The sequence below is a fragment of the Patagioenas fasciata genome, chromosome 1 (genome assembly GCF_037038585.1).
Source record: "Patagioenas fasciata isolate bPatFas1 chromosome 1, bPatFas1.hap1, whole genome shotgun sequence".
Classification (NCBI taxonomy): Eukaryota; Metazoa; Chordata; class Aves; order Columbiformes; family Columbidae; genus Patagioenas; species Patagioenas fasciata.
Window position 1 is genome coordinate 85,529,248 of NC_092520.1, and position 17,562 is coordinate 85,546,809.

Consider the following 17,562-nt stretch of genomic DNA (forward strand, 5'->3'; position numbering starts at 1 on the left):
CCTCAATGTGCCAGCTTCCCCACAGACAAAAGTGCAGCAGAAGCACACTCATCTGAGGAAATTCAGTCTAGAAATGTGGTTTCACAATTGCACTTAAGCTGATCTAGATACCAGATGCCATGGAAAAAAAGAAGTCTCACTTTCCCACTCGCTTTATTCCTAGCAACATACGCACTCCTCTCCCCATGCTTGACCCCCATAGTGAGCTGAAAAAAAGAATGACACAAAGAAAGCATTACTTGCTTCCACTGAGACAGCGTGAACACTTTTTTCTTTGGGGTTCGGGGACAGGAGCAAAGAACCCTTTTCATTAGCAGCTGGGATATTCCACCAGCTCAGCAGTGCTGTGAGGCGGCACCTCAGACAGGCAGCAGATGGGTAAGAGACACCAGGGAGCAGGAGGGAGCGAGGCAGAGTGAGGGAGCATCATGGTCTCTCTCCACTGGGAGACCCTGATGGTGAGTGAGTCTCTAACAGGCCTTGCGGCAAAGCATCAGGGGAAGCAGGGCTGCAGGTGCTGGCTGCAGGTTACTCCCAAACACACAGAAGAAAATAAAAGAGCTCTGAGCCACCATTGTTAAAAAACAGCGCTAAGAGTAGCAGACTTAATGAAGCCTAGCCTTCCCTGCCTTCAGGAGGGAGGCTGTCTCTGAGACTAATGACTTCAATGCAAGCTTCAGCTGGAGCTTCTCCTTCAGCTGGCAGAGTCATTTGGAGGCACTGCTAGAGCCCTTGAAGAAAACAGCCTCCTTCAGTCCTGTGCTACCTCCCCGACTGGGCTACATACACTCCACAAGACTTGCAGGAACTCGTTTATCTCCAAGCTCTCTGCTCCCACCAAATTTGTGTGAAATTGGCCAAAGGGCTGCCAGGTTATCTGGGAAATGGTGGCAGACGAGGCAGCACAATTAGGTAAGCCATCTTTCTCTGAGAACCCAGCCTGAGGAAACCAAATGAGAGGCAGAGGCTGGGAATCGAAAACCACACAGAGGGAAAAAGCGCTAGAAAAGACAAGGTAGAACAACGCTAAGAAGGGCTTTTGAAGGGAAGACAAGCATCTTGCATTTGGCAAGGCAGAGGAGGAGGAATTAATTTGAGAGTTCAGGGAAACGAGCAGATAAAAAAACCTGAACAAATTTCAGAGGCAGAGATGGATAGGAAGTGCTGCAGCTTACACTTCTTAAGCAGAAAGACTCAGGTGAACACGCACTTAAGTAAGCACCAGAGACAGAGGTCAAGATTTTAATTTGAACAGAAATATGAATTCATTACATCAACAGAGAGAGGCTAGTCCAATTCTTATTAGTGGATAAAATTACCAAGAGGCAGGGACTATAGGAAGCAGTGGACAGGGTCACAGAAAGAGCCTCTTGTAGCCATAAAAAAGCAGACCCTGAAGCCGAGCATGGTATACTCATGAGGATGTAAGAAAAGCTCTGTTAGACAACAGGACTCTGAGGAAACCGCTCCAGAAAGAGACCAAAGCTGGTCATTGCAAGGGCACTTGCTAAGTCAAGGAAGGTAATGCTGGAGCACGACTGAGACATAGAGCAGTGGCGGCTGTTAAGAAAACCCTTGCGAAGTAAATCGCAGAGACAGACTAAACTGGCAGAAAGCTGGGAGGCAAGAGCTCCAGACAGAGCATCCCATGGGGTTTGCACAGGACAGAGCAGCTGCTGAAGGAGGAAAGGATAAAGCAGCTTTGGATTGAGAGAGGGGAAGCAACGAGTAGCAAAGCAAACCACAGAGACACGGGAAAATGAGCTGGGACCCTTAAGGCAAGCAAAAAGACTAGAAAATCTACCGTTGTGAAAAGCATGGAGGGGAACACAGGGCAAACCCCCAGGTAAAGGCAGGCCCTTGTTTGTATGCCAGTCCTCTTTGTACAAAAAGTTGCTGAGGTCTGAGGAGCAAATGTGAAGGTAGAGAAGGGGCTGTCCAGGCTGAGGGGGGAAAGTATCGTTAGCGACCATACTGTGAAGCAGGAGAAGTAAAAGCATTTATGAAGAACAAGGCAGAGGGAAGGAGCTGATCATTCTCTGAGATGAGTTGGTGCAGTTGGGGGATTCATGCTGGCAGTGCGGCATCTCATGACAGCAGGAGCAGAGGCCGTAGATGGTGGGGCTGGGAGATGGGAGAGAGGGTGGAAAAAGTGTCCTGGGGGGTAGGGGCAGATGCCACTGCGTCAATGGTATGAACAGCTACGGGACACAAATACTGACAAAAGAAGAGAGGTGGGGGGAAATCCAAATCCAAGGTGCAAGAAGAAAGGTGGCACCAAGGGTGGCAGGGGAGGGGGAAAGCAGAAAAGACCCCAAAGCAGGAGAGTGGCATTGGCAAGAGAGAGAGCCTGGCTGGCAAGCCAGATACCTTGCTGTGGCATGGGTGATATAGGCATGGGGAGGAGGGACCCTGAACTAGGCAACAGCACTTGCTGAACGAGAGGGGCCTCAGCCTTTGGCACCGAGACAAGAACTACAAACCAGAGATGTGATGGAGAAATGAACATGACCTTAATGACCACAAATCTCACTTGATGTGTAGAGCCTGAAAAAAGCTGCAGGTTGGACTTTTTGAAGATCATCAGCTCAGCAACACCACACGTTGGCACAAGTCCAAACACCCTCCTGCCTCCCAGGGCAATGCGTGTGGACACCCACGTGAGGACATGGGGCAGTGTGGCCCTAGAGATGCTCCAAAGGCGATACACCTCAACTTCAGCAAGAGCAAACTTGCCCCGTTGTAGGGCTGCAGGTTTATCTGAAGGTCTGGAAGAAAGCACAATCCCAGTTTCTAGACACAGACTACACGTCTGAAAGTGACTGAATGGCATTTGTCACTGAACAAAAAAATCTTTCCCAATCAAACCCTTCCTCTGCCAATACACCACCCTTGGCATCTTCTTGCCTTCACTCCCTGATGAGCAGATGTATGCAGAAGTTTTGATCTTCAGCTGCTTACTTAGCAGAGCCTAGTCCCTTCTGATCATGGAGTTAAGGAAAGGCTTACATAGCTACCAGGGAGGGAGGCTTTTTATTTATCTGATTTCAACATGCCCAAGTTATCAGACTCTAGAGAAATTCAATTAATGAGAATAAAACTCTTGTTTGATGCAAGACTGAAAGGGTGGGGTTTTTTTCTGTAAATAGCTGCACCCCAGAGATTTTACACTGATTATAAGCCTTTACAGCGACTGACTGCTGCAAGTTGAGCAGATACATCGACCACACCAAAACACCATGCATGCTGCAGACCTGTTGGGGGCTGACAGAGCTGGAGGAGACCAGTGTAAAGATGGGAGGAAGCAGGGAGGGCCAGGAAGGCAGGGCCTGGAAGCAGAGAAGAACAAGCCCGAAGGAGCTGCTGATGCTATCCCGGTTCCTCAGTTTACTGCAGCAGACTGCAAGTAGTAAGGGTTGACACTGGTTGCATTAAAGCACAGTTTTGTGAGTGTCTGACCATGGCGGCTATGACATACCAGCTCCAGACACAGAGACAAAATTAAATGCCCCGCACAAGCTTGCAAGGCAAGGCAAGAGCACGGCTGGCATGAGGCTGCTCCCAGTAAACATCCCAAAGCATGTGAAAGCCACCCCAGTTGCCCAAAGCTTCAGCCACCCCAGGCCATGGAGGTACCCCCAGCTCCACCATAGCTGCCTGCTCCCCACCAAGTCCCATGGCACCTGGCGCCTCTCCCACCAGGGCCTCCTGTCACCATGGCATCCCGTGGGTCTCCCCTGAGGAGGGAGGACAGTCCAGAGGGCAGTGGGGGTGAAGGGACCATGGCGCATCTTGCCCCAGATTTCCTTCTCAAGCCAGGCCATGAATAGGAAGGCAGTGAATTTTCTCTCACATTAAGGCAGGAAGGGGGCCATGATCATGGCAGGATGGCTGTGCATGCACCCCATGCCAGCAGCAGCCCCCTTCTCATACCCCGCCCGATGTTGAGGGCTGCCTTCCCCAAATGGCTCTGCACCTCAGGGGGGTGATTTACAGCCAGAGACAGCAGCACTGACATAAGTTTTGCAGCCTACATTTTGCAGCCATGATGACATGATGAAGTCAGACGTCTGCTCTGCTGTGCCCAGGCTAAAAGGGTGACCCGGATCCCAACATATGGGGCAGGCTGGCCAGGGCGCCTGTGCTCCATGCTGGCCGCTGTGCCACTGCAGATGCTGCCCAGCGTGGTGGGAGGCCTCTTCAAGGCCCGCCTGCATTTGAGATGCCATGGTCCATCCAAACAGGCATGGCTGCAGGGACATGGCAGTCAAGCACATCACAGGGTGAGACAAAACAGCTACTGAGACTGCTGCTGTCACAGAGATAGGGGCTGCGTGCTTGTGGTTTCTTTCTAAAAATTAATGTTTCCCATGCCAGTAAAACACACGCAAAGCATGGCCGCACATCCCCCCTCCCCAGCACCCTGCAGGAGCCTAAAAGGAGAAAATTTCAACAGTGACCACCCAAAGCGGTGACCGTAGCCAGGAGGAGGCCAGGCTGCCATACCGTGGCTGCTCCAGCTTTGCTGGGCTGCTGCCAGGGCTGGGCCCACTGTGTGTGCTGCCGCCTGGCAAGGTGCCACGCATCGGACACAACCTCTCTCCCAGGGTGGGACCGAGGGGCTCTGGCAAGCCTGGGGAATGATCCCCAAATGTTAGTACAGCAACGAGTCATGCCTGGGCCTGGGTTAGCCATGGGCACCATGGAAGTGGGGGAAATAAGGAACTCTGGTGGGAACATAGGCTTTGGAGAATTTTACTCCAAAACTCCTCTCTTAAGGTCATCTGGCAGGCCTTAAAGGGAACATAAGAAGGAAGATTACAAATCATTGAACCAATGGAAACCAAACGTAGAGTGCAAAACTCTTATACAAACTTTTTTTCATTATTTTCAAATACTGTCATGAAGATAAGCACGGCTCCTGACTCCAGCTTCCAGGCAGCTCTCATCCTAGGAGATTTAGACAATGTTTATTCAACGCACATTTCACTAAAACTCACATCCTTATACCCAGCCAGGAGACCAAACAAACATCCATAATTTCCTCTGACACCTCCTAGCTACACTGTTCTGATAAAAGCAACCAGAGGCATCCAGTACCATTACATGCCAAAAAGAAAAGAAACTCCAGCTCCTTTACTAAGTCCCTTCAACACAGCAAGTGAGTGAGAACCAGCCAGAATTCATCAGCTGGTTAGGGCAGCACCAAGAACACCTCCTGGCTGTATACCTGGGAAAGACACATAGGTATTTCTGTAGTCTACTTATGCAGAAACCTCAGGAACTCTTCTTCCTCTTCCCTAAGGGAGATTCAAGACATTTGAGGTTTAACAGCTGCAACAAACAGTCTCCTCTTACAAGAGAAAATATTCAGGAACAAGATAACAAGACACACAGTTACCGAAACAGGATGAAAACATGGAAAAGCCTCTGGGGTCTAAGCACTGTCCTGATGATTGCAGACTGCCGCTCAGAAAATCTGAACTCAAGTATACAGCTCTCATCACCACTTGCCGATCAAATAGGAATGGCAAGATGCAAATCTTGCTGCCTGCCAAAGAGGTAATCTAAGATACCATTTGTGAGTAACCTGCTAGCAATGCCACAGTCCCAGCAAACACACAGAAATAAAAATCTGCAAATCCTGCAGTTATTCCCCAGTAGATTACTGTGCTTAACCCAAACATTAGTACTTTTCTGTTCGGGGAAGCTGAGGGCACAGCCTTTATTACACTTAAAACAGCAAGGGAATATATTCTCTATTCAAATTTGATTGCAGGCATGGAAGATGTTGTGGGTTTTTTTTTTTAAAAAAAGGGTTAGAAGCAAAATAATGCCAGCTATGTTCATTTAAAATAGTTTTAAGGACAGTATTTTATTTATATCACAGCCAAGAGGTATAACAATTCTACAGAGCCAACTCAAAATTAGCAAATACATTTTGCCTGTACACCAGAAGAGAATGCAGATGCTAAACCTGTTATATAGACAGTAAAGTGCCATCAGAGCAAAGAAGGTAAAAATAGCAAAGTTATCTGTAAGATGACTAAGAAAATGTATTTTCAAAAATATGCTTTTAAATATGACACCCTTTTCTTAGAACTGCATGCATTCATTTAGCTTTGTTAATTTCTCAATTCTTTCTTTTGATAATTTATTTTTGGCCTCCCACTAACATACTTCCCCAGAAGCCTCGCTTCACCCTACCCACACTCAAGCCTGGCATGCATGTACTCAGAACGATTTAGAAATTGATGCTGATCACCCCAGTAACTACAAAGAATCTCTACCACAGCACTTACAGGATCATGTATTGGAAAACTGGATTCCTGCTATCTCCCACCCTCATTTCTACCCCTTCCTCTTCACCCCCACCCATCTCAGGGGTCTCCATGCCTCCATTGGCAACTTCCAGGACCGATGAAGCCTCCCTTCTTGCACAACTCCTGCTTCCAGCACTTTGGCAGGCAAGAAACAGTCCACCTCTTTTTCCAGGCCACCACCAGCGCCTGAAGGAGGAAGCTGGACGTTGTCACCTCAGAAGCAGCCATGGTTAGAAGACACAGGAGCAGCAGAGCTGGGCACGGCTCCCGCAGCTGGGGTGGGAGTTGTGTCCCCCAGCACCTCTCCCTCTTGCACGTGCTGCCAGTGGCTGGGTATAGAGACAGCCAGCCTCGGCTATGGCCACGCTGCTCTGCACATCTCCCTCTCTTCCACCAACACCCAGATGCCTCCAGAAAGAAAACTGCCCTTTCCTCAGATTAAATCTCTTTAGGGACTTACTTGGCCTCCACACGGCTGCAGCCGCTGGTAATCTACATTTCCGAGGTAACAGCGGTAGTTGGTGTTTGGCCAAGCCTCTCAAATCATTCCTCTGCCATGCCAAAGCCCTGTGTCTGGCTCCCCTCCAGCTGCTTCTCACAGAGGGAAGGGTACCTGCTAGCACCCCAAAAAGCTACCTCCTGCTGCTTGCCCTGACCCCTGCTGGGAGCCCAGCCCTCCTCTTCCAGGAGCCAAGCGCAAAGTCCTGGGCTGCCCTGCCCAGCAAGCAGGTTCCCAAGGCTCAAACCCATTACGTCAAGATCATTAGGACACTTTTAGTAATGTATCCCCGTGGATCTGCTAGAGTAGCTATCAGGTATGCGATGCACAGTAAATCCTCACTCACACTCACTCCTCTCATCCCTACATCGTCGCCCATCACATGTTCACTGCCACCTTTCCTCTGCAAAGGCTTAAAAAAATGTCAGCCCTAGCACCAGGGCCAGGCACAAAATCCAAGTAACTGCTGCAGTAAGCGCTACCCTTCCTTTGCATGGTGGTCACAGGGCAGCAAGGGTCCTCTGCCAAGCTTCCCAAGAGCACTCAAGCCAAAGCAAACCAATAGCACACCCATGTGCATAGCAACTGGCAGTGTTCATCCTTTACTTTGGCAAAGTTATTCCATTTAAAAGATAAATGGGATGATCTCCCATGACTTGCCCCACAAAGGCAGAGAAAGTTGCGGTGGGAGCAAGTTTTTAGCTTCACCTCTGCCACCTTCAGCAGCAGGAGATGTACGTCCTAGTGCATTACGGGAGATCTCTCGCTATGGAGGGGAAAAGGGCTAACGTGGCTGCAAAGGCACCCTGCAGGCCACATGTGGAAAAATCAAGAGGAGTGGATGGGGTGTAAGAGCAGTAGAAATGAGGAAAGAACAAAAAACCAGGCTCCTCAGGCGAGACTTAAACACATGCAAAAATGCAGACAGGGTACCTCTACACTGTAATGACGATGGCAGTACCTAAGAGGCCACCTCTGAACACACCTCCCCTTACACCTAGGCAAGGGAAAGGGTATGGGACGAAAAGTAATTTGAGACGAGAAAAAGGAAGGTGTTTTGATACATACATATGAAGATGAGCAGGCAGCTTTACACCCATCTTGCAGCCCTTCAGGCTCTGGACAACCTCTTCCCCTCTGCAACACAGGCACCTCAGGCTGAACTCTCGATCCTTGCTTGCAGGCAGGGCACTTGATGCTGATCTTGTTCAACTCTGCCTTATTTACAGCAGAAAGGAACAAGTGCTTGGCGACTTAAAGCATTTGGCAGCTACACACTCTGGATGAGATTTAACTGCCGACTAGCTCATGGCATGGGAGTGATTAGACGTAACAGCTCCTTACATGTCAGTGACCCATAGATTAACTGTGCTGCTGTAACACTGATGGCTGGAATGAATCACATCAGCTCCAAGTTACAGTCACGGGGACTGTGCCCCATGAGCGTAACTGAGTGGCAAGGAGAGGCTGGTCCCATTCACACAGGATAAGCGAGAGAGCTTGTCCAGGTAAGTAACACCACAGAGCTCAAAGTAAAAATCAATTTTCTTCTTCTCCTAGCACCAAGAGTGAAATCAATCAGGGCATAACAATCTCTTACACGCTACGCTCCCAACATGTATAAGAAAAAAGCAGCCTGCTTGCTTAACAACAGCAAGCAAAACCTCAGCCCTAACACTGCACTTTTCCTCAAAAAAAAAAAATCCCATGACATCTCTTTAAGGAACTGAGAGCAGAGACAGAGCGACTTGCCCGCAATTATATCATAAGTCAGAAGAAAGCACTTGGAATTTGCATGCTGTGACTCCTGCTGTAGGCGCCGGATAACACCGCAGGCATAAAGGTCAAACTCTTCAGCAGGAGCTCTGAAGATATTGTCTGCAGGCCACAAGCAGTCAGCAGAAAGCTGGGAGATGGCACGGCGCCAGCCCGGGGTTTCTTGGTATCCATGCCCTTCATTGCAAAGCGCCTTAGCACCTGGTGGGGTGGTTAAACAATCAGCCCCTGCAAGACGGAGCAAACATCCCTCCTCTGTAATGGGATTAGACAGCAAAGTGGGAAGACAGGGTACAGGAAGATCTAGGAGGGGAAAGCAAAGCTTGACAGCATATTCAGGAGGTGGAGGAAGCTGAGGACCAAGGATTGTGTGAGCAGGGTGGGAGCAGAAAGCACTGAGATGGGGAGATGAGATGAAATGATACAGTGAGAAGGGGTAGAGTACTTTGAAAGCACACCAGAGATAAATGTATTGAGATAATTGCTTAGAAGGGAATAAATATTAGTAAGTACTATAATTACCTTGAACACTTTACAAAGCTGTAAGAAGAAACATGACTAGAAGAAGGGCTGGCACACATGTTCACTGGGAGCTCCTATTTCAAGCTAGCAAGAAGGAACCAACAGGGCCTGACACCCAGGTGGGTAATTTCAGCCTGGCAGCCAGCCACAGCCCTTTGGCTAGATCCTAGGTACTGGGTAACTTGAGTTAATAAGTGCCAGATTCCAGCAATACGGTTTTCTGGAGTAAAGAGCTTCTGGACGACTTCTGGCAACAAGCACCTGCCTTCTCCTGTGGCTCTTACTCAAGGTCTAGCTATGCTTTCCGAGAGATTTGGAGGATTCCTGTGGCCCTGGTGATGGTGCTGAATGAAGACAGAGAGTTTCAATCCAGAAGTCAAAAATCTCAATTTATCTAAGCAGCCTAATCCTGATACCCATGCTCTAATGAGAGACCAGAACCCTTCTTTCACTGAGAGGTAAACAGATACTGTTTGCTTTTTGGGGGGTCAGTATCTCACATACAAGTTTCCATTTCTCTAACTGCCTCAAAATCAGCCATTTCACACATTACCCTGGCTCAGTGCCAAGCTCCTCTCAAATGCAGGACAGACACTTAGTGCTAGAGTCCATCAAAAAACACACCTACCTCACGCTGTGCTCCCAGCTCCCTCGAACAAGCTTATCAACTTCCATACAAAGCCCAAAAGCCATAAAAGTGACAGTGTGCCTCAGGCAGAGAGATCAGGGATGCAGCAGAGAGGGAAAAGCAACCAACAAAACAGCAAACAAACAAAAAATCCCCAAAAACCCAGATGCATCACCCCTTCCCTGCTATTCCCCTGTAATCACAACTACTCCAGAGGGGAAAGCATTTGCTGGGAAGCGAAGCTATCTGCTTTTGTGTGTGAAGTAGGGAACACCTGGTGAACAACACCTATTCCAGACTCGTGCCACCAGTTAAAACAGAACAAATCTTAGAACTGCTACAACAGCTGTACATCAAAATCACCTCCAACCATGTCAGACCCTGATGAGCAGTTTTGCAAGGGTCAGAAGAAGAAAACCCAGAACGCTAAATTGAACAACCAGCATTAGAATAACACTCAATGGTGCTAATGGCCACGCAGCTGCTCTGTGGCATACGCTCTGGATCCGGATGGTTTCTGCTATCCCGATGGGACCAGTTTTGTTGCCAGAAACTGCACAGGAATCTCCTGCACTTCAGCAGCAGCCTCAGCCCTTCCTGACTGGCAAAGTCTTATGCCTGAATAAGATCAGAAGAGACAGGAGAAGCTCTAGATGATTTTTCAAGTCCCAAATTGAATCAATAGCTTGGAAGGAAAGGAGAAGTCAAAGCCAAGAGCGAGGGTAAGTACACTGTTCAGGAAAAAGAGAACAAATACAGATGGATCCTCACTATCTCCATTTTTTTTAATACTCTGGAACCTTTGAGGCTTTAAAAGCTATGGGTGTGGTGGAAAACCCAGCATTTCATTAGATCCATCCTCCAGAGCCTGTTCTCATCTATCTTTTTTATCAGCTGGGTTCTCTACTTTCCTTCTCCTTCTAGTGCTTTCCCCAGCTCATCTTTTCCCCACTCCTCCACTTGACACTTCTTCCTTCCCTGTGGATCATTGCCCAACAAGAGTGGGAAATGGACCTGGAAATACCAAGGAAGCACCAGCAGTGGGGTAAAATTGGAAAGAAGAAGCCATAGGAGGGTACAGGCAGTGGCTTCAGCCAGAAACTGCAGATTAAACAGAACACTGGGCAGAGCTGGCAACCTCTGTCAGGAGGTGGGAATAGTTCAGAGAGCCTCCCCAGGACCCCCCTTCCCTTGGGCCTCCATAAACATCTGCAGGACATGAAAAATGGATCTACTTTCAAGCCAGACAAGTCCCCCAATCCCTCTATGTATCTACTGGTTTTGCCAAGTTAGTTTTCAGACCAAGCAAGTCCTTCCAACTAGCTCCTCATGTGAGTACCCTGACCCGCACCTTCAACCCCCATACACTGGGCTGGAACCAGTCTGGAACAACTCCTTTCAGGAGCAGCGCTGCTTTTTAGCATTTGTACAAATACTGTGCAGCAACAGTACAAGTACTGAGTGTCAAAGCCTCTGTTTTTGAGAAAAGCTTCCCATCACTTAGCTGAGATGGTCTGGTTTTGTGCTCATGTTCAATTACTTATTGAAATGTGACTTTAGCGGCAGCTTAGAGAGGCAAGATTTCCTCTCGTCTCATTGCCATTTGCTAATTAAACCTCCTAACGACAAAAAGCTTACTAACATACATCATTGGAAACATGTTCTTAGTACACTGATGGAGACAGAGTGAGCAACAGGTTAGAGCTGGAAATGACAAATACACATGCAGACACCCTTGACCCACCGAAGGCAGCTGCAGACTCAATTTCTTTGCCTGGCAATTCGAGCAAACCCCCCTTTGTCAGGAAAGGCTCCATTTTAGCCGCTCCATAGCTGATAAGGAACAGATGCTAAATGTCTCCTAACATTTAACCAGAGAACTGTTCCTTAAGAGGATTTTATAAGACTAGGAAAGAGATGCCAATACAAAAACGGAGTCGAAACCAATTTAGCAGGTTATCATTAAGGAGTATTTAGCATCTTAAAAGCCAGAGGCAAATCACAATACTGCAGTTTTCCAGACACTGGCTGGAGGGCCTAAACGTCCTTGATACCAGCAGACAAGTCAAATCACGAGCAGAGGAACCTTATCAACAAGAAGAAAATCCAATTGTGCTTGAAAAGCTTCCCCCTTCTTTTCAAGCAATTTTATTGGTGCTGTAAGTTTTTTGGCAGGGTCTGCAGCTTGCTAACCATCAGACTGCAAGGAGCACTCTTTCAGGTTGTAGCACTCTGATTCATTTGAACCAAAGCAACTGAAGTATCTCTGGCTGCATACTAGACTGCATAACCTTTAAGACAATGGCTGAATCCATGACTGATTTCGTAGGGGTAAGAAAGAAGCCAAGAGAGATCAAAAGGAAGAATTTTAAAAGAATTTAAAAAAAAAAAAGCAGTTCCCTAGTTAAAAAATTCAGTAAGCCTCCCACCTTAGAAGTGATGCTCTCCTTCCCAAGCTCCTTGTGACCCTCTCTCTCCTGGCCCACTCCCTGTGGTCTGCTGCACTGTTTATTCTGCCTTTCACTTTATATAATGGGTCTGGTAAAAGTGTTCCAAGCACACATTCGATTTACAATAAAAAGTGCTTTAATAGAGATATCTAACTTGACGGAGGGTCAACTAAAAGACGACAATTCGCATAAACCAAAACCTCTTGTGTAAATAAACAGGATTTGCAGGAGCCTCAGGATGTCGGCCAGTCTGGCCAAGGCTGCAGAAAGGGAGTCTCCTCACAAAGAATTACATTTTAAGGATGCACAAGAGTGGAGCCTGCCAGCCCGGCACCGACAGGGTGTCAGGGTGCAGTGAGGCAGCCTCCCACCAGATTCGGGCAACCCAGAGAGCCCCAGCTGAACCTCACTCAGAAACGAGGTGATGGCCATGACCATCTGCAGAGTCCCTGCCTGGTGTGTTCCCCAAACACAGCCCACCCTGGCCCACAGGATCATTGCACGGTGGGGTGATCTAGAGGCAGCAAAGACAGGGGTGACAGCAGCACGACTGGCTTGCAAAACGGAGCTCGCGGCGGAGCACTTTGGGCAGACGCAGATGGAGAAATCATGATCTTGGCCACTGTTGCTAACAACGCATCGAGGAGCAGATGAGGCGCCAGCAACACTCCCGGGCCGCTAGCTTCAGTAAACAAAAACCACCCCAAACCCTGTGTATGCAAGCACCCACTCTGCCGTTCTCTCCGTCTGTTACCCTCCAGCCAAGCAGCCCTCAGCTCTATCAGCATCCAGGCTTGTGTTTCAGCCACTGCCCCCTCCAGCCCCTGTGCCTGGGCAGGCAGCAGAAGAGCAGGAGGGTGCGACAGCAGAACTGAGTGTCAGGCAACTGCACGCTGCTGCTCCCCAGCCAGCACTCCTTCTCCACCAGGAGACAGGCCTTTAAGATCATCCCTGCATTCTCCAAGAGTCGCCTCTGCATCATTATTTCACTCCAACATGCCATTTACAAGTGAGCTGCAGTTTCAAGACGTTGTGCAGGCTCTACTCCCCTCTAGGAATCGCAAATAAATCACCAATTACTATGCATGAATAGAGAGAGGAAGAGGGTAATGAGTCTATGTACATATATACATATGCAATGTTTGAACACAAAGAGCTGTAAATTGCATTCACAGGTGGTATTCTGGAGACTGCAGGAGACTCAAAAGCAGAACTATTCATAAACCAGTCACCGACATGAATGAATTCAGCATTCCCCAGAAGCCTATTGTGTTTCCTATATATTACACTATAAATATGAGGAGTATCAGACTTTGCATCCCTGCAAAAAAGAAGGTAAATCTTGCAACTACACATAGGATTAGCACTGGCTGGCACAAGTATTAATGGTCTCATAGCTGCATGAGGATTATTTACAGCACTTGCTCTATTTTCCCATTTTGTACTTGCTGTGATGAAGTGCCACTTGTTTAAAGAACCCTGTAACAAACACTGCAGCAACAGGGAAAAAACAGCAGAGATCTACAAATGTTACACCCACATGCCAGATGTGGGTTTTCAAACCCTGGTTTTGCAGTTCCTTGGATTCTGGTAGCTAGTTGATGTCTGATATATTACATTAAATCATCTACCGGCTCTTTCCATAACCACGATTCTTCCTTCAGCAATTCTAATGAGTTTCCAAAAGGATAAGGAAAAAATTGAGCTGCATTTCTTTTTCTGCATACTCAACCCATAGTACCTTATCCATATATTCTAGTATTAACATTACTTGTTTTGAACGCAACAGTCTTTTTCTAGCCAGTCAGAGATCTATGTCACAAAATAAGGCTTTTTACTCCAGCCGCTTCCCCACTAAGTCAAATGATGCCTCACAGTTTTACAAACAGCAACTTTCGTGCAACTCAAGGCTTTGAGGCACAGTCACACATGCCCAATTTTGTTAAAGCCAGCAACTGGGCAGATCAACCGTCTGAAGAAATCCAGGTGAAAAACACCAGAAGAAAACTAACTCCAAGCATGCACATGGTACGCTTCCTACGGTTAAAAACAGCCTTGCGTTTAACACGAGGTCAGCAGAGTGTTTTTAGAAACTAGATGCGTCCATGGGATTTGTGGACCACTGAAAAGCAACCAGTTCTCCAGGTGATGGAAGACATCTCGCAGTTCATCCCCTGGGGAGGGCAAAGGTACCTTACAGCCAGTTTTAGGACAAGCCCAGAAAGCCAGCTCCTGCAAGCAGAGAGCCAGGACAGCCCTGGCAGCCAGCCAGATGCCCCGTCAGCCCCGACAAGGGGTGTCCAGCGCAGGCCTGGGGGTCCCAGTTCTTCCCCGATGTGGGAGCCCTTCGGCAGGACGATGCCCTCTGCTGATACAGCGCTACATCAGCTGGGAGCGCTTCGGAGCGGCGTGCAGGACACCGGCCGCTCGCTCGCTCCATATTAGGAAGACTTAATCCAGAACGGTGTTATTGTTCTTCAACGGGAGAAACTAGGCACGCAAAGCCACGACAGCATGAGATTGCCGTTTGTCTACACCCATCTTGCGGGCTACAACAGACTGCCTGACCAAAGTCACCCTGGATAAACTCAGCTTTAAGATGGCTTTTTTTTTTTTTCAGGGAACCCAAGGAAAAAAGCTACTGGCTAAGGGAAGTTTGAACCTCCTCCAAAACCATTTCAAAGAGTCATCTCTCTCTTTCCTGAAGACAGAGAGAGATCATGAAAAACCACATAGACATGCAAATTAGAGACATGGACACAGGACTGCAATTCAAGTAAAAACATTCCCAAATGGGCAGAGCAGGAATGTCACAATTCTAAAAAGAGTAAAATTGCCAGCCTTGCTGCTTCTTCCCTCAACAGCATTAATACCAGCAGAAAATGTTACCAATGAAAAGGCAAATCAAAACAATTCCGAGGTTACTCTGTACACACACAGGCAGAAAGCAGCATGAACGTGCCGTACTGTATTTTCTACAAACGTTCCTATCAACTCATCAGTACTAAGCCAGGCACACGGGCTGCCACAAAAACCCTAAGAGGCATTTTAATTGTCTTGCATTCTGCTTTCCCCAAATTTGTAGGAAGGGATCTTGCATTGCTACAGCATCTCTAACCCAGCAGTGTGGACTCAAAGGACTTCACAGAACTGCGTACAGTCACCCCCTGGGCAGACACTTGTGGGACGGGACAAAAACACATACGTTTAACGGTTCATAGGGTACAAACCGCAAAGCAGAAAGAGAAGGGACTACAGGAGGAGTTTGGAGAAACAGCACAAAGCAATAAAATTGCATTTTACGACAGCAGGGACTGCCTTCCCTCTACGTTTCAACGCACTCTTGGAGAGCGAAGAAGAGGACTTTGTTTCTGCAGCCTACCTTATCCCAGGCATTTTCTCTGCCTTCATTGTGCAAAAAAAGCTCAACGCCGACTCGTAACTCTCTACCCATTACGATTCCCCCTCCGAGACGCGTCCCCTGACCCCAGCACGGAGTAGCCCCCTGTCAGACCATTCGCCTTCCCAAGTTGATGCCGGAGGAGGTGCCCGTCCCCTCCGTCCCCCACCCCTCCACGCCCCGGCTGGACCCCGCGCCGCGCCCCGGCAAGGATGGTCAGCGGGGTATTGCAGGTGGAGATTAAACCCTGATTTTTTTTTAATATCTATTTATTTATTTTTTTATTTATTTCCCCTCCTCCCTCCGATCGTAGAACAGCGCGGGCACTGACAACTCCTACGGGAAAGCGCTGGGAGGGAATGGCCCTCCCGGGAGCCTTGCAAAGCAGGCACTCGCCGGGGGTCCCGTCCCGTCCCGCCCGGGAGACCCCCGTCCCATCCCGTCCCGTCCCGCCCACGCCGGCGGCCGGCACTTACCGAGGAGGAGCAGGGAGGCCAGCTGCGGCCGCAGGGTCCGCATGGCTGCCGGGGCGCGGGGCGGCGGCCGCCCTTACCTCCCGCCGCGGGGCGCCGCGGGGCGCCGGCTCCCGGGGCAGGCGTCGCGCCGGGCCCGGCGGCACAAAGAGAAGGTGGCGGGGCCGGCACGGGGAGGCGCCAAGGCAGGCGGGGGCATCGCCCCCGCAGCGGGGCAGCCGCCGCGCCTCCCCGCCCCGCCGCTCCGCTTCGCTCCCCGCCGCCGCTCCGCGCCGACGGCTCCTGGGGCAGAGGCAGGAGGCGAGGGAGAAATCGTCTCGTCCGCAGCGCAGGAAAAGAAAAAAAAATGGGCGGGCGGGTGTGCACGAAACAACAACAAAAAGATCTCACCCTAAAAGTTATAAAAATAAAGGGGGCGCCGCGCTCCCCGGCTTGCCCCGGCCCGCCGCCCTCACCTGCCTGCCTGCCCGCCCGCTCGCACGCCCGCTCGCACGGCGCTGTCGCCGCCGCCGCGGGGTGCCCGGCGCTTCCTCCGCGCCGCCAAACTCCTCCCCCGGCCCGCCCCGCCGCCGCCCGCTCCCCCCGGCGGCGGGCGGGGGAGGCGGGCAGCCCCCGGTCGGCGGGTAGGGCGCGCTGCGCGGTCGCGGAGCCGGGCAGGGACGGGGATGTCCCGGCGTGTGGGCGCCGGGGGGGCGGGGGTCGGAGAGGGCGCTGCGGAGTGTGGGTTTTGGAGGGTCGTGGCCTGGGTCTGCGAGGCCAGGGGTGAAGCCAGGGTCGTAAAAGAGCGCGGGGATAAAACGGGTTCCTTTGTTTTAAGGGAAAAAGGGAGTCCTCGGGCGCTCCTCGGAAACGAGGATTGCTGAGAAATGGCATAAATGCTCCCTTTTGTTCCCATGCAAACCAAAAATAACAGCCGGACTTCCCAAGTTTCGACCAACTCGTGACTATTCCACTGTGATGCACTGATACCGAGACCCAAATCCAGGGCTGGTATTAATGCTCGGTTGCCAGATGTGAGCCCTCCCCAGGTGCAGGCACTGCTGCACTAGGGATACTGCCCAGGCAATCAACACTACAATGTGTCACCGCCAGAAATGCATCTAAAGTACATCCAGGAAACACTGAAATGCATAAATATGGCAACACTGGGGACTGGGTTTTATGTTGTTTGTAAATAAAAGCTGAATGAGAAAACCCTTCTCAAGGGTGCAGATGTTCAAATGTCCTTGCAAATGGAACCCCCAGTTGCATGTTAGCTCAATAGATGCCAGAAGTGACAGCAACAGCAGAGTGAGGTACCCTTTTAGTGCTCTGATGCTGCAAGGACCCTTTGCAGGAGACACTTCTGCCTGAACTCAGAGTCCCCCGTGAAGTCTTTGTGATGCAAATGCAGGAACCCAACCCTTCTGTGCCACAGAAAGGCAGAAACCAGCACAATTCCAAGCCATCTAATAAAAGATGCCAAGTGCAGACCAGTGACAAGCGATGTTC

General features: G+C 49.6%; 1 protein-coding gene across 2 annotated transcripts in view; it reads right to left on the reverse strand.

Moving 5' to 3' along the window:
• Nucleotides 1–16,584, reverse strand: part of IGSF3 (immunoglobulin superfamily member 3) — a 104,835-nt gene extending 88,251 nt beyond the window's left edge. For both annotated transcript variants that reach the window (XM_065862702.2, XM_065862701.2), the window contains exon 1: nt 16,075–16,584. In XM_065862702.2, the coding sequence (XP_065718774.1) occupies nt 16,075–16,117 (43 nt within the window). In that variant the 5' untranslated portion in view covers nt 16,118–16,584. The remainder of the gene's footprint in view (nt 1–16,074) is intronic.
• Between the last annotated feature and the right edge of the window lie 978 nt (nt 16,585–17,562).